Source organism: Scophthalmus maximus, chromosome 18 (genome assembly GCF_022379125.1).
Source record: "Scophthalmus maximus strain ysfricsl-2021 chromosome 18, ASM2237912v1, whole genome shotgun sequence".
NCBI lineage: Eukaryota > Metazoa > Chordata > Actinopteri > Pleuronectiformes > Scophthalmidae > Scophthalmus > Scophthalmus maximus.
In genome coordinates this window covers 10,588,243-10,611,119 of record NC_061532.1, presented here as the reverse complement: position 1 = coordinate 10,611,119, position 22,877 = coordinate 10,588,243, and the positions used below count along the sequence as shown (strand labels likewise).

General features: G+C 44.0%; 2 protein-coding genes across 4 annotated transcripts in view; one reads left to right on the top strand and one right to left on the bottom strand.

The window, feature by feature from the left end:
* The window catches only part of si:dkey-71h2.2 (low density lipoprotein receptor adapter protein 1), a 96,230-nt gene that overhangs the window by 37,087 nt on the left and 36,266 nt on the right, over positions 1-22,877 (top strand). The window lies entirely within an intron of this gene.
* fndc4a (fibronectin type III domain containing 4a) lies at positions 840-21,182 on the bottom strand. The gene is made up of 6 exons (XM_035616826.2): positions 20,495-21,182; positions 14,009-14,124; positions 12,389-12,593; positions 6,102-6,191; positions 4,033-4,166; positions 840-1,909 (listed from the first exon to the last, which is right to left on the bottom strand). The coding sequence occupies exons 1-6, from the start codon at positions 20,568-20,570 to the stop codon at positions 1,868-1,870; spliced, it is 663 nt and encodes a 220-aa protein (XP_035472719.1). The 5' UTR covers positions 20,571-21,182; the 3' UTR covers positions 840-1,867.

Genomic DNA, 22,877 nt, shown 5'->3' with positions numbered 1-22,877 from the left:
GAGGTGAATGCAATTTTTAGATCTGATGAGGGCCTTTTATATTGATAGAGGGTGCAAGATGGAGAAAAATAGACACGGTAGCCTCATGCTTTTTAAGAAAAGACAATAGGAAAATACTGTAATATGTGGCAGTGGGACCAATGTCAGCCTTACTCACGTGGACTTCCACCGATCTGTATCCCGGGGTTTGAATCTCGGGACAGTTCATAGAAAGCCCCTCATCAGGCTGACGTGAGAGTCGGCCCTTGGATTAAACTTTGTCCTCAAAACCCCTGCTTGCTATCAATCCCATTTGTCTCGACCACTTTTCCCCTGTGGTCTCAAACCTACAGTATGAGTCAGAAAACAACCTGATCTCTTTTTTAAAAGTATCGAAGCAGTAAGTGTAGTAATATTAAAGAGTTTTGGTCCATTTTTTCCGGCCTTCTGCAAGAGTTGCAGTTTTTAAATGTGCTGTGGCACCAACAAGCACAAAATACATTTCGAGTGATGTAGAGGAAAAGTTTTTTTCGTGATCTGACGAGATCAGACAGGATCTCGATGGTATGGCTGTAAAGACGTACTGTCACTGTCACTGTTAATGCACTGTGCATTTTTACCTCTAAATAATGGAAGTTTTAACAATAATTTTAACGACCATATATTTTTCCACTTATTCATTTGTAGCACTTGGAAATGACCTCCTGCTTCATGTGGTGCAACCTGACAAGTATTTTTGTGCATGAATTGCAGTTTTCTACCATTGGCCAGCATTTTGAATGCGTTCCGTGCCCAGAGAGGATGTGATTTATGTGTTTCAAAGAGAGACATGCAATTAGATTAGCTGCAGCTAAGCGATGGGACATTCAAAAGAAGGTTTATTTTACACTCCGGGTAATACAATTGTTGGGAAATGTACAAGATCTACAATGAAACACTGAATGATAAAAGATGCTGTTCTAAAAGCAGGTCAAACTGAATAAAACATTTATATAGTTTCACAGAACAGCGATCTTTTTTAATTTGTCCATTTTTGGCCTCTAACTCTAACTAAATTCTATTCTACAGGCAAACAACCTGCATGCAACCTCATGTAGTAAATGAATGAAATATGTACATGCGAGTTTGTTCGGTATGAAATATGAAAATATATACAATGTCATCCAGAAAATGGTGTTTTCATTTGAATATTAGGAAAAACTAAGAAATGAAGGGTTTGTAGTTCTTACAGATGACATAGTGATGCTTTATATATGCTCTCTCTCTCTCTCTCTCTCTCGCTCTGGCTCTCTCTCTCTAATAAAAATCTGAGTACTCAGGTAATATTATACACTCGTGATCATCAGGCGGTATGCAAACACTATTTGCGATGGCAAAATGTAGATTCATTTTGTAGCCGGGCTGTCTGTCAACACGTGAACATGGTGTTTAATTGCACATGCCAATATCAAAAATACACAAACCTCCCAGATATGATCAAGTTGCATTGTTTGTTGTGTATTGCAATAACATCCCAAGCACCGGCGGCAAATACATCAATGTTAACTGCAGCTGTTGGTTAACATTAGTTGATCCACCCAGGTTTTTTCTGCTAGCTACTGTGCGGTGTGTGTCAGTGTGTGTGTGTCTGTGTCTGTGTGTGTCTGTGTGTTGGGGTTGTGTAGTTTTGTATAAGACGGCAGGATGGATTTCTGAGTTTGTATCTGTAGTTCAGTGTCTCTCTACAAACAATGTGTCCATGTACGTGTGGCCAAGTCTTGGCCAAACTTATTCACTAATGATGACCCATAGAAACTTTCAAGGCCCCCCCCCCCCGTTCATCAGTGAGAAAAGGTCGAGAATTCATTGACGGTGGACGAGAGAGGATTTCATCCTGGCGTCCTTCTTCTCAAACTTCGATGATGTTGATAGATGGCACGGAGGGATGAAACTGCAGGAGACAAAGGAAAAAGACTTTTCAAGGATTCATTAGTTTCTGTTCCGTTCTTCTTCTCCTTTTTTCAGACCTTCACGATCAAAGGTTCAATGTCGTTCAATGGATATTTTACTCCAAATTGACAACAATGTGGCACTGATCTGCTCCCAGATCAAACACGGTGAGAAATGTTAGGACGACTTACCCTCGGCTAATTTAAAACCAGAGAACTCAATATGTCGCGACTCTAAATCCGAGCCCCCACATCGAAAAAGGGACCTCGTTTATTGAGCGGTCGTGGCCTTATTGTCGCGCATCCGCCTGCTGCTATGTGCAGCTCTTTAAAGAAATGCTTCACACACTCAAACCGCCACCTTTACCATCGCATCGGATTCCTGTGATTACATCTGTTGGAAAGATACCACTTCCATTTGGTGCTTTATTGAAGCGTTTTGGCAGAACAGTTTACTGTAAAATAAATTAATTAATATAAAACAGTGATGTTATCGTAAATTATATCAGTTAAATCTTCCACAAACATTAACATAAACGGGTTGATATAAACTTAAGCTTTTATTTTCTCTTTCTTTTTGCCAGTGATGATAGTAACCTTGGTTTGATATCTCCATGTGCAATCTGCATTTGCCAATCAAATAAACATCAATTAATGTTTTGCATCTTAATCATGGGAACGGTTGCTTGCTGTTAATCTAATTTATAGGAGAATGTGTAGAAGAGTAATCTAATTATAGGAGAAAGTGTAGCAGAGTAAAGCAACTGGAGCGAAGGTTCTGGGACGTTTATCCAAAGCCAGTGGAGGTCAATTTGGACCTGGGTGTGAAGACAATGCATCATACTGACCATTGTTCTTTAAAAAAGCTTTTTCAGTCTCCGGCAGCAGCATCACATCTATTTCAGAGAACCTTTGTCAAAGCTTGAAGCCCCCTATTGAAACTAAATGGATCTGTAGCTAACACCAGCATTTCTAAGAATGTCTGGACAATGTTGGGCGCGGCCTTCGCTACGCAATATTTGGGTTATTGACCGAGCTTCATCTGGCAGATGTGCCTGCATTCTATTGAACAGTATATCCAGCATTACCAAATGCCCATCCCTTGAAAGACAAAACACATGTTTACAGACGGAGATAGACTATTTGGTTGACCTTATAAAAGCATTATCACAGACAAAGACACCAACAGATATAACCTACACATACACATATTTAAACATTTACTTGTATAACATAAAATTACCATTAGGTTTTTGGGTTTTTATAAAATCCTTCAGCTTAAAGGGGGAAGTAAGTGTTTCTAAAGCAATACACGTTTTGTTAAATTGGCGAATATTTCCTCACCGTTAAACCTTTGGTTTTTACGCCGGAAAAAATCTGGGTTTTACGGCGCAGCCCACGCTCCGTAAATTGAAGACAAAAAAATTGTCGCGGACCGCACCACACAACACTGCGAGCGCAGTTTGCAAAAATGTATTGTCGAGATCTTAAGAGACGTGCTGGCGGTTGGCGCTGCAACACGAGAAACAAGCTTTCTCCAGAATCGCTTACTGCCCCTTTAATTTCGCAGGGAAGATGAATTTGATTCGTTTTGAGTTCAGTGAGCAGAAACGTGTTCGCTGCTTTTAAAGGTGAAGACGTTTGGCCAAGAGGCGTGCTCCAGTACAAGTCCTAGTTGCACGTAATGGCCGCACCATGTCACAGAGGCCACAATGAGCCTGGCCATGTCAACACTTAGATATGATTTCCATGCACTCAGCGTGAGTCGGTTGAGCACATACCCTCGATTATATTACATTCATGTGGATGTATCAGTGGAGGAAATTGGTTCTGCTGCAAATTGTGTTTAAACTGACATTATATAGTGAAAGAGAGACATTAAAGTGCCTCAGTGTGAGCCGCCCTTCAACACATCAGACACATTAAACTTGTCTACAGGCAGTGATTGGTATAGATGGTAAAGTGCTGTCTCTGCAGAGACTCTGTGCATCTGCAGCTGCTCCAAAGAACCTCGTACAGGAGCGCGTGTCAGGGACGAGACTGGTGTGCATGTTTTCAACACTTGACACAGGAAGTGTTCTCTGCTGACAGACTCTCATGACCTGATTGTGTTGTGGGCGCTCACCTTGCTCCTCAGCAGTCCTCCGCTGTGATGCTCCGGCGTGCTCCTCTCCGACGACGGCTTGGCCTTCTCCTTATTGTTGCTGGAGTCGTTGTCCTTGATGATGTCATACTGCCGGCAGAAGAGGGCAATGACCGCTGCCCGGTGGTGAGAGATGGGGCACGTGTGCAACACACGCGCACACACACAGACACACACACACGCACAGAGAGAGAGAGGAAGACAGGAATTCAGTCATGAGGCGACAAGTGTCACTCAAAGACATGTCGCCACTTCCTCTAGCCGAGCTCGTTGAAAGGCCGTGTGGATAATGGAATTCTGCTCCCGAGGGAGTGTTGATGTCTGAGCCTTTATCTGTAAGTTCGGAAGACAGTAATTCTCCGTGGAGTTTGCTTTTGTTGCATTTTTGCAATCTGAAAGATGCAGTCCCGCTTCAAATGCTCCCAAACATTTCTTTGCCTTGCTGAGCTTATGAATCTTTTCTACGGGAGCGCTAACATTAAGTATTCAGAATCTGATGTATACTTCTGGTAATGAGAACTCGGGAGCTGTGAGTCACACTCAGAAGCATATAGGATAATGAATTCACAAATAATTATTCATGCGTCATGTATGGATTGTGCATTGCTGCAGCCACACTTTGTGTCTCTTCTAGCTGAGAGTGTTTCACATGTACACTGCTTTGTTTCAGGGTTAAATTACAGCAGCACTTGTGTAATGTTTGTAATTTGTCTGCATTTAAACAGTTTATTGTAATATGATTTTAATGTACTAACAAAATATACTGACACTTTCCTCAGGATATCAGCATTTACCACATAGATCTATACACGTAGTGATGTTTCTGAGGTCTTCACTACATTTAATCACTTTCAAGCTTCTTAATACACACAAAAGTTACACAGAAAAATGATCAGGACAAAAGAAAAAAAAAACAAGAACAGAAATATAAAGAAATATATCAACTATATTTTGTAGATTATAAACCATTGAAGGCTTTCATGCTTCACAAAATGAAGAATATGAAGTCAATTTGGAATCTAAACTGGACCGACTGCAAATGAGCAGCTTGTTATGAATATGCCACATGCGGTGTTGTTCATCATTTCACTCCCACTCGCCACCGCCTCCGCGTTACTTTGGTTCCTCTCATTAGTGTTATTTAACATCTCACTCTCGTGCTCGGGGGTGGGAAGGCCGGCTCCTGGCTGCCTGTCAGATACGCCACTTCTGATTGTGCCTCAACACTCCATTAATCAGCTCGCTCCCTCAAAGGAGGAGAGGCGTTCTCTGGTGGAGAGCGTGTGATGCAGAGGATGCGCGGAAAAGAAGCGTAGTGGCGATTCTGACGTTGGCATTGTGAAAAAGCCTTAAAGGGACGGGATGTTTTCCGAGTTGTCATTCATTTCTGAGGGTGAGCTGTTCAGGTTTGGGGACTTTAACTTCCACTTCCGGCCTATTGGTCTTGTTCTGGATGACTGTCCATTGATTAGTGGCTTATTTACTGGAGCATCAATCTATTGATGTAACTACAAGATAATCTACTGTGTGAAACCTCTGTCACGTCTGCACCATTAGTCTTCATCATTGAGTCTGTAACTCAGAATGTTGCAGTTCCCGTATACAAGTCCAGTCATCTTTTTGCTTATTGGGCAGGATTTTAATGTCGTTGCACTATTGACAACAGCTTATAAATAGAATCTGATGCCAGGCATTGGATTTATAGATATTGGACTTTATTGGATGTACCATATGTCAATGAATAACCTTTTGAAAGACCAAAGACATGTGTTACTGTGTGACCCTGAAGGACTAGGGGCTTATGGTTGTTATAGAGACAGAATTGCCAGCATTGCAGATCATCACATTAATCAAGTGACTCAAATGGAGAATTAAACAGTTAAAAACTCTTTTTTTTTGTAGTTGCATTTTCCCGATTATTGCTCACATTAAGAAGCTGATCGAGGATACAGATTTTTAGGGGTTCGTTTTCTTATCTGCTATTTTCTCATTGTCATTTTTTCTTTGTTGTTCAAATTAATATTAACCACACAGAGTCTTTAAAAACTTACCTGCCCACATTAGCAAGACCACCACAATTATGATCATCTCTCCCGTTTGTAGGTGCCGCGATTTGTCCAGACCTTGCACAGTGGGGTCATCTAGGAGAGGGGACAAACAGGACAGTTGCAGTAAATACAAATTGAACACCAGATACTGAATACAAAGTATTGCATAATGGGTCCTTTCCCCTTCATTTATATGGACCGAATGACTATGAGATATGCGGACGTTAAAATGCTGTCCAATAGAACAATGTCACAAACAAAGGACCCAAACATCATTATAATGTTCAATGACTATATATGAATATAAGACATATAAGGGAACTCACATTCTGTCAGTAAGGAGCTGTGAAAATGGACACTACCTTGACCTGTCATGACAGTTAGGCTTTTTAACTAAAACTTTAACTGTCAGTGGTGGCCATTAACCACATTTCCGTCCTGTAGCATTAATCCTCCTTTAAGTGGATTGACTAATGGCCGATTTTGCACTCCCCAAACTATCCCTCAACCCGCGTGGATGGAACTCTTCCAGAGCACCACTCTTCCCGATTGCCTCATTCGGTGAATCGAGGTTGTCAAGAAACTGGCTCTGAATGCGAGGCTGTCAGCTCTCTTCACGTGATAGCAATTGGGGAGTGAGTTCAGTGTTGCTTTTTTTGTGTGTGTCTTGGTCGCAGTGTGGATGATGGGCATGTGAGAGGAGAGAGGGAAGCCACACGTGAGCCTGGAAGTTAAAGGACCGCGGTGTAGCATTCCGGAATGGAATATGATATTCAGAATCACGTTGCCATTGGTTTCTACAGTATTCCGGAACAGACAGACAGACCAAACACAGGCGTTTTACCTTCTGTACATATTACGTATTTAGATAGATTTTTTTTTTTTTTTTAAATCAATTCTTTGAGAACTTAATCTAAGATTCACCTATAACCCACTTTTTTTGCAGGGTGAGCTCCTCAGATTCCATATCAGACTGCACATTACCCCTAAATGTCAGGTCAGGACTCAGTGGGGTCAGTGACCACGGGCTGTTGTTCAGTCTGTTCCTCCCACATCTCCTCTATCTGTAGCCAGCTCAATAATAAACTATTCATCGACCAATTCTTCTGTTTATAAAAAAAAAACCCCAGCTTCATTCATTTTTAATCTTCTCAGTTCATCAAAAATCTCCTTCAGTATCCCTTCTCTGACTGGATTTACTTCCTGACATGGTATTTCACAGTGATGAATTTAATCTTCGAGGCTCCTGCATTCTGAAACTGAAACTCTTGTTATCGTTTACTTTTTCTCCTAAATGTTCTCACTTAACTTTAAAAAGTCGCTTTTGTACATTGGATGCAAATCGTGCAGCATGCTGATAATATACCGTGTGTGCATATTTGATGCAGTAGGTTTCCTACTGTGAGTGAAAGAGAGTGAGTGAACATCATTTCCAGACAACCTGAATTGCATGTCCTGCTGCTGGGTCATGCATATTTCATGTTGGCACCACATTCAAACATGCCGAACGATTCTCTGCTAGAGAATTAGCTGCTCTGCTACACACCAAAGAGTTTCATGTGGAGATATTTAGACGAAAATCCTGCGCTGTTGTTTTCCGGCCGCGTCACGAAGCCATGTACAGAAACAACACACCAGGGGCGCCGTGCTGGTGCCACGAGGACGCATCAACCGAGTCGCTCTTGCATTATGTTTCCGTCAGACAATTTATTAAACTGTAAAAACGTTTTAAGCAGATTCAACAGAAAAATGTGCTTTTCTGCTGCCTTAAATTCCAAGCGTGGGCTGGAGGGGACCTTGTTTAATACCGACCTTCAACACACCGGCAAATCTTTGGAATTGAAAGCTGGTATCAGGTGATTTTTTGGGCGATTTGGCTCTGGAAAATGATTGAAGTGATTCATCTATAGTCGATGACTAGTTGCAGAATATGTTTTTGTTAATCTACCAACCTATAACTCGTCTAATTGTTTCAGTTGTAAAATATATAATATGTTGAAATATAGCAATATTTAACTGCTGCATCAAATCTCAGTGCCGTTGATAAGAGCCTACTGTAGGTGTAGCTTCTTACTCAGCAAAGACAGCGCGACATCTCTCTGAAGTGTCACGGTAATTGGGTCTAAGGGGAGCACCATACCGAACCTAGTTAGGTTCGACAGCTCAAGGCATCGTTCGTCTGAAAATGTTCTTTTTTTTGTTCTCCTTTGTGAAGCACGTTGACAGGTTAGTGTCAGCGGGTGACGTTTCAGTGGCTCCATCATGTCTTGCTGGAGAATAATTCATAATACATATAATTAAACTTTGTTTTTTGTCATGACCGTGGCATCAGTGTTCAAAAAGGCAACTTGATTCTTCATCCTAAAGCTTTCAGCGAAAAACCACGTACATTTCAAGAAATCCCTTTGTTTGGGTTGAGTTTTTTTGCTTATTGACATTAAATAATCTTTGAATCCTTTCAAATGGTTCTGTCTTGCAAATGTTCAAACATCCCGTAGAAACTGTAGGAATCGCTTGAATAGCGATGTAAACGTTGTGAGCAGGCAGCAGGTTTTTCAGTCTGAAAGAATGGCAGGCAAAGCACGTAAATATATTGTCTGATTAAAAGCTTTCCATGGAACTAATGGAATGGAAATAGAAAAAAAAATACTGGAGCACTTTCTATTCAAATTCAAATTCTCCAGCAACACATGGTGCATATCTTGCCATCTTTATGTGAAGTCGATGGTTTACATTCAGCGGCATATGCACTAATATGTAATCGCTTTATCAAAGAGAATTACATTCAGGTAAAAAAAATAAATAAAAGCATTATTGATTAATGGGTATCACAGCTCTGGCCCTTAGGATCGTCTGCTATATAGCCTATAGTGCAAATCAATTTACTTTTCAATAGGAGGCGCTTGACTGTGACAAAGGATCCCTGAGATGGCTCAGTAATGCAGTTGTCGGCTGGATCAGAAAGTCTTTTTAGTGGAGCAATGGTCAGCCGCAAGAGCCCGAGGGACGAAATGTCACATCGAATTCATGCATATTAAGGTTAAAAAATGGAGGAAGGGCTGTAAACATCCTTTCTGAGTGGGTAAAAGCTTGCTTAAAGACAGAATATGTATTTTCAGAAGTTGTGGGAATTAATAATGTGGCTAAAAAAAAAAAGTATCTCACGGGAATTTATAGGAGAAAAGCCTCGTTTCTCAAGCTGATGGCCTTGGAGCCCACTGAAGGAATATTACGACGTTATCTTTTTAACTTAACATTTTCTTGCTCCATCGTGGCAATCAGGTGTCCCGATGGATCTTTAATGCGCTCATTTATTTTATAACATTGAGAAAAGTCAAGCCTGAACTAGGAAAACTGTATAATTGCCCAATCACGACCAGACGACCTAATTCTGGGTCACTTTGCATCTCTGCAAGGCGGTGGAATTAGGTACATGTGAGACAAAGTACCTGTGCTATTCGCTGAATTTATTAAAAGGCGTTATCTGTTATATTTTACCTTTGGATGGGATATAGCACTGATTTATCAACAGGTTGACAGTCGAAGCCTGCCTCTGTTTTCTCAGAGTATTCTCGTGTTTACAGCCTGTGAGCATGGATGTCATGAGACGACTCCAGTGTGATTGTAAGCTTGTGAGGGCCAGTAAATACTGTGCATTGATGATGTATACTTATTTAATGAAGGTTTATTTGCCTGATCCACTGGCCTTTGCTGACACGAGGCTTCCTAATTTTCCAAAGAATTCCTCATAAGCATTGTGTCATGCAGATCAGAGCTTTCAGAGAAGCCCTGATAAGTGCAACAGTTACTCAGTCCTACTTTTATTTACTAGTTGCAAAATGGAAATTGTGACCTCACTCATGTATGACATGAACATGCCTATAGTCTCCATCAGCAGGCGGACCAGAACAAAGTTTACAATTCGCAGAAAAAGCGTACAGACCTCTCAGGAGCCGCCAGGCATTGGTTGTTTGTCTCTTTTCTTTTGTTCTTTAAAACCGTTGTAAACTGCAGCACAACATTTTAAGGAGTGGAGGGAGCTTCGGGGCAGACTTGAATAACAAAGGTACTTTTTTTTTTGGACAGGTAAACAACCTTACCCCATTGCAGCTAACATTGCCCTGAGCCACACTGATGCAATATAGCAAAAACCACAGTTTACCACAACATCGCAATCCCTTGCAATCTTTTACAGAATACCTAAAGAGTCAGCTTGTGCACAGTGCAGACTGCGGATATACAGTATAATGTCAATTAATGTAGATGCACCTCTTGCAAAATGGTCTGCGTTTGGTCCATTGTCAACCATTAGAGTATCTCAAGCTGGGGTAATAAAAACTATTCCATTATCTAGTAAAGGTTATTAGTCACAGCTGTCACTAATGGATTTTTATCAGGTGGTCTGTGCACGGTGTGAGTTGGGTCCACGGTAGATTCACCTTCATTGTCGGAGACAAAATGTACAGTTACACGGAGCCAACACATGAGAGATGCTGAGTTACATTAAAAGTACTCTGATGTGGTTGGACTCTGATAACGGGACATGAGGAGTCAGCAGTGCTGGCCCGAGATTTATGGAAAGCTGACACACTGCGTCTCCACTTACTAAAACAAACTCCCACAAATTGAGCTCATCCACTGACTGGGCTGTTTTTCTGACCCACTTGGATGACTCGGGGGGGGGGGGGGGGGGGGGGGGGGGGCTGATTAATGTTGCAAAGTGAGTCTTTTCTTGAAAAAGTAGAAAGGCCACACTGCCAGAAGTCTTTTCATGCGCAGCACTTTCTGCTGTTATTAATGGTTAACTGTAGCTTCATAATTTCCATCTCTTTTAACTTCAAAAGTACGAGCACAGAGAATCAGTGAGCCTTTATTGTGAAGCAACAGGACATGGAGCCACGTCAGTGTCTGTATGTCTGTATCATCTTAATGGACAGTGCACCGGGCTCTCGTGTTGAACTTGAGCTTGAATTAGTTTCTTTCACTTTGGCTGGATTTGCCAGCTTAACTAATGGTTCCCAACCTGAGTCAGCTTAAGAGAGAGAGAGAAACTCGCATCAGCACTTCCTGCAGTCACAACCTCGACCAGACCATAAATAATTGAGGGAAAATGTGTTTGAAGCATCACACCTCATTATTGTCCAATGTCAAACCTTAAGATGCTATTATTTTAAATGTTGCTGTGTTTGGCTCATCCCATAGCCATGGCTGAAGTATTGCAGAGCAGATTACCACTGGAATTTGCTTTTCCCAACTGCTTATGATAAAAAAAGCAAGTCGCTTTTCTTCACTCTTTCCTCGTCCGTGCTGCAAGAAACCCGGAACGACTAAACCCATTCTCCAGTGGTCACGGTCCTCATATTTCCTTCAGCCCGTGAGCCCGACGCCAGACGTTGAGTCGGAAGTGTTTCAGAGTGCGTGTCAGAATCCTGATCCGTGATCAAGAGTTGCATAAAGTCAGAGGAGCTTGCCTGTGGCCACATGCGAAGATAATAATAATAATGTAGCAAACGGTGGCTAGGAGAACATGGAGAGAGACCTGCACTTTTGTCTCCACCACAGCCTTTACCGTACCTCATTTTCAACGTCAGGGCGCTCAAAAGCATTCAACAGCCAGAAGAGGTTTTTAGCGCAACAGCGGGGAAAGCGCCCGTAATGGGCTGCTGCAGCTTTTTGCCTGGGGGGAAACGGCCTGTGGTGGCAGACCATGTAGAATTGAAAGCAAAGCATTATGTTTTGTAACAGCACTGACGGGAAAACTGGTGCAGCGACCTGTCATGACCTTGACATTCATGCTGCGTTTGGACAAACTTGATTTCATCTTGTATACTTAAGGAAAGATTCTGAACTAATACACTAACTGGAAATTCAAATTGTGTTTTTCTAACAAGTATTTCCACCACAAGTGAATTTTTCACTTTTTTCTGTCACCACTTACTTTCTCGTTTGACCACATGCAACTGGTGGGGGGGGGGAGCGCGATATCACCCTGTGCAGCCCTATATGTTTTTCTTGTTGTAGCCTTGTTAGCCATGTTAGTCTGCTTGTCTGCTGGTCCACCACTTTGGCCCAGACTGTATTATCTGATAACTTGATTTTTAAATCTCCTGATTTACTTACGCCATCAGCATTACTTCAGTTTGTGTTTTGATGATGAAAAGATTATGCCTCGTCCTTGAATATCTTTTTAATGATTTTACTCACATTGCAGGAAACACAAGCACCTACTTGTTGTTATTGTTGCACAAGCAGAATTTTTTTTTTTTTTTTTTAAACGGAGACGAGCATACCTTGGTTGGAGCTGTTGGAGGGGAAGCGGTCGGATTTCTTGAGGGTGCGAAAATGGACCTTCTTGCTGGCCTGGCTCTCGCCGTACAGGCCAATGGACTGGACCTGGATGATGTAGTCCGTCTCCTCCTCCAGGTCCCAAAGGACACAAGAGCGACTGGTGGTGTTGACCTCCCGAATGAATCGCTGCATGTGTCCCTCCTGCCTCTGGGTATTGGGGGGGGGGGGGTGAAAACAACAGGATTGACTGATCCATTGAGTAGATAAAATAAATCAATACAGTCTCCAATGAGGTGATTAAGATGACCGCAGACACAAATGTCTCCCTAAGGAAGAAACTCTCTTCTGTAGAACGGCTTGCTGCTTCACTTAATGAACTTCATCTTTACCGTGCAATATTGCATCTTTGAGTTATCATCCTCCGTCAAAATAATAACATGTGGCTCTATATAGGGCATAACAATGTAGGACAGAGGACACCATCCAAAAAAAGACTCAAAGTTCTGCAGAACAAAATGTCAGGGACTTAAACTTGAGTTGGAAACTGCCCCTGGAGTCAATATTCTGATTCATTTGGACTGCAAATCCCCTGCACACACGAGTTCTCAACATTTGGCTTTGACCTTTCAAAAAATTTATCGGAGCAATCGCGTCCGAGAGCTGTGAAAATAATTCCTCCCGCTCGCATGTTTCTAGTTGTGCGCTCTCTCGCCCATCCTCACTTGAAGTGTCCTGGGGCCAGATGTTTTCTTAAGTGTTGTTCATGATGCAGCCTGGCTGAGGGATCTGATCTCAAAAAGCCTCCGTGAACAATGCATAATGCAATGATTGAGCCGCCGCATGCGCTTAAAGCGATCACCAGAGGTGTTCATGTTCCGCTGCATGACACGATGAACAGCCATAAGGAGGGACGTTTGTTGTATACAGCCCGTCAGTCGCACTGAGCGAAGAGCAAAGTTAAATGGCTCCATGATGTTTTGAGTTGCATAAAGCATCAATGTGATTACAGCGGCGTATGGCATCCCATCATTCAGTGTTGGCATTCATTGGTTTCCCTCTTTTAAGCCTTTGAGACAATCAGTTTGGCAGCCTCACGCGCTTATGAGCATTCATGCTGCATCTCTGTTTTCTCCTGAGAAATCGACCGTGCCAAGTTTTATTCTAACCCCAGGCCTGAAGGCAAGATTTAGCCTCCTCACTCAGCGAAGCTGTGAGGGGTTCTAAGTATAACGCGTCTTTCATCCACCCAGGATCGTGTGCAAATGTGCGACTTCCTACTCAGTATGCTGGGCAAAGTCTCAAATTTCCCTCTATCAAGTGCAGCAGTCTGTCATTGAATTAATGTTTCATTGTCTGAAAAATGTTCACCACAATGCATTCCACAGGGTGTCAACAAATGTGACGTGGTAGAAAAATTGATTCCAGGTGGACCTCATTGTACCTACTGGCTGCGTTGGACTGCCAACGATATTTCAGCATGACAAAACATCAGGGCTCGGTGCCAAACCACAAATGGCTTCAGCTAAAAATAAAGTGGACGACATTTTCTTATTTGGATTCGCTCTGATGACCTTTCCACGGTCTCTCTTACTCACGTCAGACGTTAAAGGACTTTAGCGTACCTGTTGCGAAATCGAGAAGCCAATGATTATGTCTCCCTCCGGAACCTCCCAGGATACGGTTGCCGAGTCGGCCCGCAGGTGCATGACAGACACATTGACTGGAGCCGGTGGCCGATCTGGGAGGAAAGAGATAGGTCCGTTTAACTCCAGCTGTTAGATTTGGAATTGTCCATGCATTGAAATCAAGAGTAAAGAGCAAACTATTTGTGCCGACAAAAGTACGGGTTGTGGATGTAGCAGTGAATGGAATTAGAAAATTACGTTAGAAAAAAAAAATCTGTTTCCTCCCTCAACCAAGCTGAATGTGTCATCATGGTATGATTTATGTATTCATGAAAGGGATCCAGACTGAAAGTGTAATTTTTCAAAGTCGAGCTGTGTTCACCTCTCTGTAGTTTTCTAGAAAGCTTGATTTGTCTGGAGATGAACAGTTAAATCACTACTCATTTTCATTAGTGATTAATCTGTCAAATAACAATCTCAATCTTCCATGATTTTTTGTTCACTACCCCCCCCAAATGCTCAAACATGCCTGTCACAGTTCCCAAGAGTCCAACATGACATCTTTAATTTGCCGATTTTGACTGACCAACAGACGGCAACAAAAAGAGAAAAAGAAAAAAATCAATATATTATCACGTGAAACAAAGAAAAGCAGCAAATCCTAACAATTACAAAGTTGTAACAAGCTTCTGTTGGGCATTTGTGATTTTTTATGTTTTTGATTATCAAAAAAGCTCCCAATTAATTTCTTTTTGTGAATCAATAAGTTAATCATTACCACTTTAAATCGTGTCACTTTTTCCAAATTTTTTCTTCTTAACAGCCTCATCTGTCACCCTGACAGACTGGCCCTTTTCCAGAGTAGACAGCGTGTCCAGTTCAGGTCCACCGCCCTCGGACGGGGGTCGCAACGCCTCACGCTGTGACTCTGCCGCCATATATCATGATTGGTTGCTGGCGGACGCTCCGTTACAAAAGGCAGGAAAGGCAGGAGAAACAGAGGGTGACAGATCTAATAGAAGACGGCTTTTACACTCTCTGAGCAATCGCTCGGGTCAGATGGATGGGTGAGATGGGATTGGCCGGGCAGATGGGGACCTGGAGGCCATCCACGCGGCTTTTGTTATTAACGCTGCGTCTAATGGACTTTGTGTGTTGTCGCTGAAGGTAAGAGATGCATTGAGGAGAGATTCCAGTGAGTGGAAATATCCTGCGCTGACAGATATGTGGAAAATAATGACATAAGAGGGACGAAACACAGCATAAAAGTCTACAGACGAAACATATGCAGATACGTCACGTCTAATGAGTTGTTACCACAGTGGCAGTAGTAGATTCTACGGTAGATTTCTTTAGCAGTTTGCCCGCAAATTGTGTGTTAATCGACGGTTTGCACATTCAATTTGTATTTCAAATACTTTTATTAACTCAAGGGGCATGGATGTAATAACCCATAACACAGTTTGTCTTGAGATGAGAGCCAAAGGCGTGTGCCGTAGGAGGACGGTGTTCATCCCAAAATTGCACTTGAGAGAGAAAGATGAAAGACGAAATGATGAAAATGGGAGCGATTTCAAATGATTTGCCATTTCCTATTTCAGTCCCCCCCCACACCCCTTCCCTCTTATCTCGCCGTGTCTCCTCTTTTATCTCTCTCTTACTTCTCCTCCCTTTCGCCTCTTGCACTCCTGTCTGCTTTTATCAAGGGAAACAATCAACAGTGGCCTCTGTGTTCCGTGCAAGAGGTGACATTGAGGTAGATCCCAAAGACCCTCAGGGTGGGATGAGAGCTATCAGTCTCCCGGCCTCGGCCCCCATCCAAATATGAACCACGGGTCAAACACAGGCATGACACTCGGCTCCTCGGGATCATGACACACTCAGTGATTGGATTGTGGAGGGGAGCGTGAGCCAGAGGTATGGAGAAGGTGAGAAGAAATGAATGTTCCAACTGCAGAGAGTGTGGGCAGAATAGCGGGGGCTTGCCTGTCCCCGGTAACAGCTCTTAAGAGGTCAGGAGGTCGTGTCCGTCTCATTCTGTTCATTTAACGAGAAGCTCCTTTATGGAAGCAGGTGCTGTAATGTGTTAAAATAGACGTACACTAGGTTAAGAGGGATGGCCAGTCACATAAGAGTATAAATTGATCTTTGGAGGGTACTGCACATTTACAGTAATGGTTCCTGCGTCCTTGTGCCTTGGTCGCATCTAAACGACTCGCATCTAAATGTTACATACTGTTTAAACATTCCAGAATTCTTTTTCATTCTAAAGTGCTCACCGCCTTGTATTTACAAAAGCCGCAAAGAAGATTTTAATTCTTTCATCCCAAACGCACACTTGTCAAAAACTGTTAGTTTGTTCTGTGAGGACGAACCGGATTAGTTGACAAGCAAACGCTGTCGAGCCTCGATCGCCGCCGCCGTGTGTCCTGCAGTGTGCGCTCAACAGGATCGGGTGCAACATTAATCTAAGACAGGTCACATTAATTTCTCCTGAAGCCCGTTTTCCTTTAGGTACAGTAGAGGGGGTTACAAACTGCCACGCATGGGTAAAAAAAAAAGCAGCCAGTTACCATGATGCATTGTCATTTACTGGTGATGGAGCAAGTGAAGCAGGTCATGAGTCATCACTAATGTATAAGTGCCCTCTTCCTATGTGGTGTTGTTTCCATCGCCGGCTGTTGAGCAGGACAAGTCCATTCGCAGCTTCAGGTTAGAAGATAAAGAATCCCATGAGATGAGGCCGATTAAAACTGATATTGTTGTTTTCATGCATTTATAGTTTTAAAAGCTAACCGATAACTGAGAAGAAAAAAAACTGTCATGTTTCCAAAACTGAATCCCAGTCGTCTTGACAACAGATGACGTCTGTAGCTCAAATAGTTTTTATCGATGTGAAGTCCAATCGCCCCACTGGTCGATCCCTCGCTTGTTTGATGTCCCCTTCTGCAGTTGTAAGTGTCATTGTGGACACTTCAATGTTTGTTATTGGCCACGTGTCCTGGTTGAGGCCCCGCTCCGCAAAGAAAGCATTACACAAGATCTGAAATCAAACGGCGATCGGTCACAGCGGCCAACGATTGTGTCAGTGCAAACAAATGGTGTGACCCCTCTTAGGATGTGGGCACATTGCCTGGATAAAATATAGCATGTAGCCAGAGCCCTGCACATTAGCTTTTCCCCATCTAACCAGCGTGCACGTAGGGAGACGGCAAAAGTGCTGCTTTCCACATGGCTTGTCCACGTGGAAAGGAGCCCAGCATAGAGCAAGGTACGCCCACGCCCTATATATTCGCTTGCATAGCGCAACTGTGCAATACAACCTGATTTACACACTGTTTGTTTATCGGTTGGTTCACTGCATTGTGTAAGAGATTGCTTTGTGATCTTCCTTTATGGTCAAACTATAAAAATTCAAGACTCTTTACACCAAGGCAGCCCTTGGCAGCTTTTGATCACTGACCATCTTTTACAACCATGACACGCACACGACTAAACAGGGGCAGAAAAAAATTTAATATGAGTAGGGAGCTGGAAATTAAATCACCTGACGTATTTACCGGGGCACACGATATGACAGGTGACACGGCATCTCCATTTCACCGCCGCCGCGTTCAGGCAGATTCAATCTGAGGAAACGCACAAAGGTGCTCGCGGCCCTGATTCCTAGCCATTTCAAAATGTAATATTTAACTGCCTTTTTGTATTTGCTTTTTGCACCCGAGAATAAAATGGTCACCTAAGTGGCTCCAATTTAAGTTTGTAGAACGATACTGAAAACTGGATTCCAATCAGACATTCCCATCATACATTTCTGTAGAATGTGTGAAAGCGGAGGCGGAGGCCTATTCTCTTTGGTTCTGGTGGGTAGCAGAAATCCTCTGTAGAAAATAACGTCCACTCGCACTGTCACTGTCTCTGTTCTCTGGGCCTGATAAATTGTTAGGGTTTTTTTAATAGCAAATTAATACATTTCTGATCTTTTTTTTTTTTTTACAAACAACATCAAGTCTGACATAAACGAGTGCTCGACCGATTATTTAGTGGGCACGTACGCTCCCAGTGATTGGTCAGTTCACTAACTGCGTAATTCATATTTCATATTGCGGCGAGCACATTTAAAAGGCATAAACATTGTGGTTAACCGAGGTGATGTCTCCGTTTCCCTGGGAGTCGTGCTGGTTTTTATTTCACCCACGGCCGACATATTGCCTTCGAGGACCATTGTCTCGTTTATTCTCTGAATCCGCTCCCGTCCGAGTCCCTTCTGTCACATTTAACGCCACGCCGGGGGCCGTGATTTTGTGTGATCTTTGCCTACATCTCGTACCCTTAGGACATCTAGTGCAGCAACAACAGTGCTGTTTGGAACAGAAGATGGAAAGATCAGTCCTTTTTTCCTGTACACCTCAGAGCCTCTTCACAGTGCAGTGCCACTCACTGTCCCTTGCTTGAGGTGCATGCTGCTGTCGTCTTCCTCGCAGACCCAGAGGCTGTGAAACTGCAGTGTGACCAGATGGGACCAGGTGCCACTCTATACGGATAAAGTAATCACCGGCCAAACCCCGAGGCTTTACAGCTGCAAGCCAACGTTACTTCCTCATTCCAACACTGTGAAGGGCTCGGGCGCAGTGACGTGCAGGAGCAGATTTGTTTACAACCAGCCAAGAGATTGTAGCATTAATATTACCTGCCACAGTGGGTTGTGCTGGTTATACAGACGTCTAAACAAGTCTCCAACAAGTGCGATCTACTGTTTGACAGGCAAAGCACTGACATGAATCCTGAGGCCGAATAGAATTTTTTTTTTCTCTGCACAATGTTGTGTATTTGCAGAAATCCCCGCAAATGCCCAACATATAAAATGATGACAACACGAGCGAACGCTGGCTCTCACTCACCGACCGATCCTCCATTTGTCGAGAATGTGTCACCGGAATTATGAGCAGCAGATTGCCAATTTGAAGAATAACATGAGCCTGGCCATCCAAATCAATCCAATAAACTCGAATTGGCATTTGTTGAGCGTCTGAAGCTCCGGTTAAGCGACAGGTGGGATTCATTTTCTCCATCACGCTTTTTTTTTTCAGACCGTGTAAATGCGAATATGGTCGCACCCGTTCCAAGTTTCCCTGACAAGTTTGGAGCGAGACAAATGACAAACCTAAAAAAGACCGCGTGTGGGTTTGTTTCATTTGCCAAGGTTCTGAGATTTCTCCTCAATGACGTTCAAATATTTGAAGCCTCATCCTCAATTTCATACAAAATCATCTCTCCCAGATGTCGTTTCCACAGATATTCTTTGAAATCTGCATTCTCTTCTTGTGTAATCATGACTCATGTTGGAAAGGGACGACCTCACTGCGACCCAGAGGGGCTCACACCCCTTCCCCCCCTGAATGACGTGCCACTACGACTCCCATAGTCTCATTGCATGCATACGGATGGCAATAATGAAGTCTCTGTTTATTTTTCATTTAATGTGAAGCTGCACCAGCTACATCATTTATTCATATTTATGAGCGCCACGTTATTTTTTGTTTTTTATTTCAATGCCAGCTTTGCTATAGCTCTTGACAATCCCGTGCAGAACTCCAGCAAGATCAGAGATGCTCCCCGCGTCTCGCATGTCAGCACAGAACCTGACAAATGCTCTGAATGTTCGTCTCAGGCAGACAGCACGCACGCGCGCACGCACACACGCACACAGGAAGAATGGAGTTGCCTATCTGATTCTCTGAAGGCACTATCACATGTAGGACTCAGTTCCCCTGAGTGAAAGGGGGGAGGAAGTGATAGAAGTAGACGATTAGATAAGATGCACGCATGCAGAGGCAGTAAGGGAAGATTTCTGTACCAGAAAGACTCCAACAAATCAAGCTTGTAATGATAAGAATCCAAAAAAGGAATATTGGGTGTATAAACACTGTGAATGAAGCACAGGTTGACCTGTTTTAACATGTCGGCTCTGCAACGGGTGTTTCTGAGGCGAATTGACTAGGAGAAGTGAACGACCCTGTACAATGTTTGACTCACATTAGAGCTTTTTTTAAAAGGCACGTTGTTCAATAGTACCTGCAGATTATTTAATAATGAATTGGTCTTAATTTATTCGAACGATGGTTGAGAGAAATGTGCCTTCTGAGTAGAGCAGACGCAGACGGGGGAAAGGCTGAATATGGCTGTAGTGCGGATTCTGTCTTTAGGAGATTATTGCCTGTGCACATATTTAATTAGATGCATTAGGAAGTCAACCTGCCATGGTTACTCTTATTGTATTGGATTAAAATTCAAATATGAAGCACAAAGGATATTTACAAATAGAATCTACCCCCCCCCCCCCCCCCCTTTTTATTGTCAGTGATTCAAGGGAAAGTAAAGAAAAGTCTGAAGGATTGTGATGTAGATCTGGTTGAACCGGTGTTATAAGGAGTAAGTCGACACGGATGTTTGAGGTCATGTCTTCTGTGAGCTCGCACTTACTTGCTCCTACCAGGAACGTGTCGCTGCCGAGGAGCAACAGGACCACGGAGTGGACCCAGAGCAGCGGGCGAGCCATGTCTGGCCCGGGTGACGTTGCTCCTCTCGGGTGCGTTCAAAACAACAAAAGAAAAGCAGGCAGGTTTCCTCTTGCTCCTGGGGCAACTTCAATGACCCGAGTTCAGAGCATGTTTAAGCAATTCCGTTCGTCGTAAAGGATGAATTAATAGGTCCCCCGAGGGCCCCCGGCAGGATGGGTCCTTCGTCGAGGGGCGTTAAGTCCACAGGTCCTTCCCCCGCGCGTGCGTCGCTCTCACGCGGACCCAGAGAGCAGGCTGCTGCGGGCGGCTCCGGGGGGCTCCTGCCACCGGTCCTCGGAGGCGCGGATCGCCGGTGCGCGCGGGTGCGGACGGGTCGACGCAGGGGGCTGATGGACGGGTCGACGGCTGACGGAGGGGCTGACGGCTGATGGACGGGTCGACGGAGGGGCTGACGGAGGGGTCGACGGAGGGGCTGACGGCTGACGCAGGGGTCGACGCACCGGGCTCGTCCGTGCCCCGCGCGGACACAGCGGCGCACTCCGGGCGGCGGTTCAGCACCATGGACAGCGCGCGCCTCCTCCCCGGTCTCAGACCTGAGCGTGTCTGCCGGTCAGCACTGCTGCAGTCGTCTCCGATTCCGGTAGCCACCCCCTTCCCCACCCCTCACACACACCCCCGCACCCCCGCCCACCCGTGAGACCCCTCGGGTCTCGACTCCACGTGTCACCGCGGAGGAGGGCGGCAGGTGCGTGTGCGCGCCGACACCTGCAGGCGCCGGCCGAACACCGCGGCGTGCCTTCCCTCTCGTGTGCCTCAACACTTCAGCGGCAACACGGAAAACCTCCGGTGCTCATACTGGGAACAGGGAGTGGACTGATGGTGTGCGTTGAATTTGAAGGGACACTCCACTGGGGGGGGGGGGGGGGCATCAGGGAGGACCAGTGGACACTCGTGTGTTGTTGTTTAATAATAAGCATGGAGTGTGAATTCATTCGACCCCCGTCATCCCCAGTCCTCGCCGGTCGTGTAGTGCAGGACACACACCACCTCGTGTCGATGAGCCGAGTGCATTCGCCCACGGGACAGGTCCTTCACGTCAGATTGCTCCTCTGTGGGGAATCAGCCAGCAGCACGTGCAGCCAGCCACTGCAGTGTGTGTGTGTGTGTGTGTGTGGTAATTATGAATGAGTGGGTATGGAAATCAGATCCAGATCTTACAAATATGATTTGTGTGTGTGTGTGTGTGTGTGTTCAATATAAGAGGAGTGTGTTTTGCCCGTTTTCGAGATTTGGTTTTCACAGCAGTGTCAACTAAATGAACCTCCGAAATCTTTTTAGTGGTCAGGAAAAGATTGCCCCCCCCCCCCTATAGTTGTTGCCATGGTTTCTATGAGCTCACCGGTCCCTCTGTGAGACGGAGCAAACAGAGGCTTTAAAAAGAAGATGATATTAGATATTGGAGTTACCATGACAGCTGCCCATTATCTCAATGAAAGCCAACACCGGCACTGAAACTCGGAGTAATAGAGGTTTAGCGCTCATATTCATATTCATATTCATATAATTGCATGTATGTTCTGTCTTATAGATGTGGAATTAGTATAGATATCGAGGTTCATTTGTATTCAACACAACTTCCTACACGTTATTTAATGACTTCAACTTGTACTCGAGATAATGATGGTTATGATGATAATTGTTTCAATTATAGTTACACAATAGCTTGTGTCATTGCAAAAATCTCCTATTTGAATCCCGGCTTATCATAATAATGCCTCAACATGAGACTCAGAAATCTGGATTATCCACACGGTTTAAAAGTGTGATGATTTCCACAGAAGGGAGAGAGAGTTGTCGGATCTGGCACAGCTCTGCCCTACTGTACTATGCTCGAGATTTATATTCTTCACCCCTGCAAAATTCCTCTTGTCGGCTCTTTTCTGTGTGAAATGTTAACCATCTTTGGATCTCGCATTACAAATGAAATACCACAGGGTAAATGCAGCACGAGCCCTTAAATCCTCAGCACCTCAATCCATGGCCGGGAACTGACGTGGCTGTAAATATTCATCAATTACACCAATCATCTTCTCATTCGTGTCCAACAATAGGACAGACCTAAAGCTGTCACGAGAGCAAGACTTGTTGGAAAGCCGCAAGACGGAATCCATGTGATAACTTTTGACGAACCTCTCAGGCTTGATAGATCAAAATGAATCTTTCAGGCAAGAATGAACTTTCTTTGCAAATGATTCCGGTTCCACCTTAATCAAAACCCAGAGAAGGTGGCAGTCAAATGCAAGATTTACAGTGGGTTTCCTTATGGAGGGACTCAAAAAAAAGAA

Bases quoted from the DNA above. Each gene is read 5' to 3' on its own strand.
- fndc4a (XM_035616826.2), bottom strand. From the start codon at position 20,570: ATGGCTCGCCCGCTGCTCTGGGTCCACTCCGTGGTCCTGTTGCTCCTC. The intron at 12,594-14,008 runs GTACGCTAAAGT...CCCAATACCCAG, and splicing joins GCTTCTCGATTTCGCAACAG to AGGCAGGAGGGACACATGCA. The intron at 1,910-4,032 runs GTGAGCGCCCAC...TGTCTCCTGCAG, and splicing joins GAGGACTGCTGAGGAGCAAG to TTTCATCCCTCCGTGCCATC.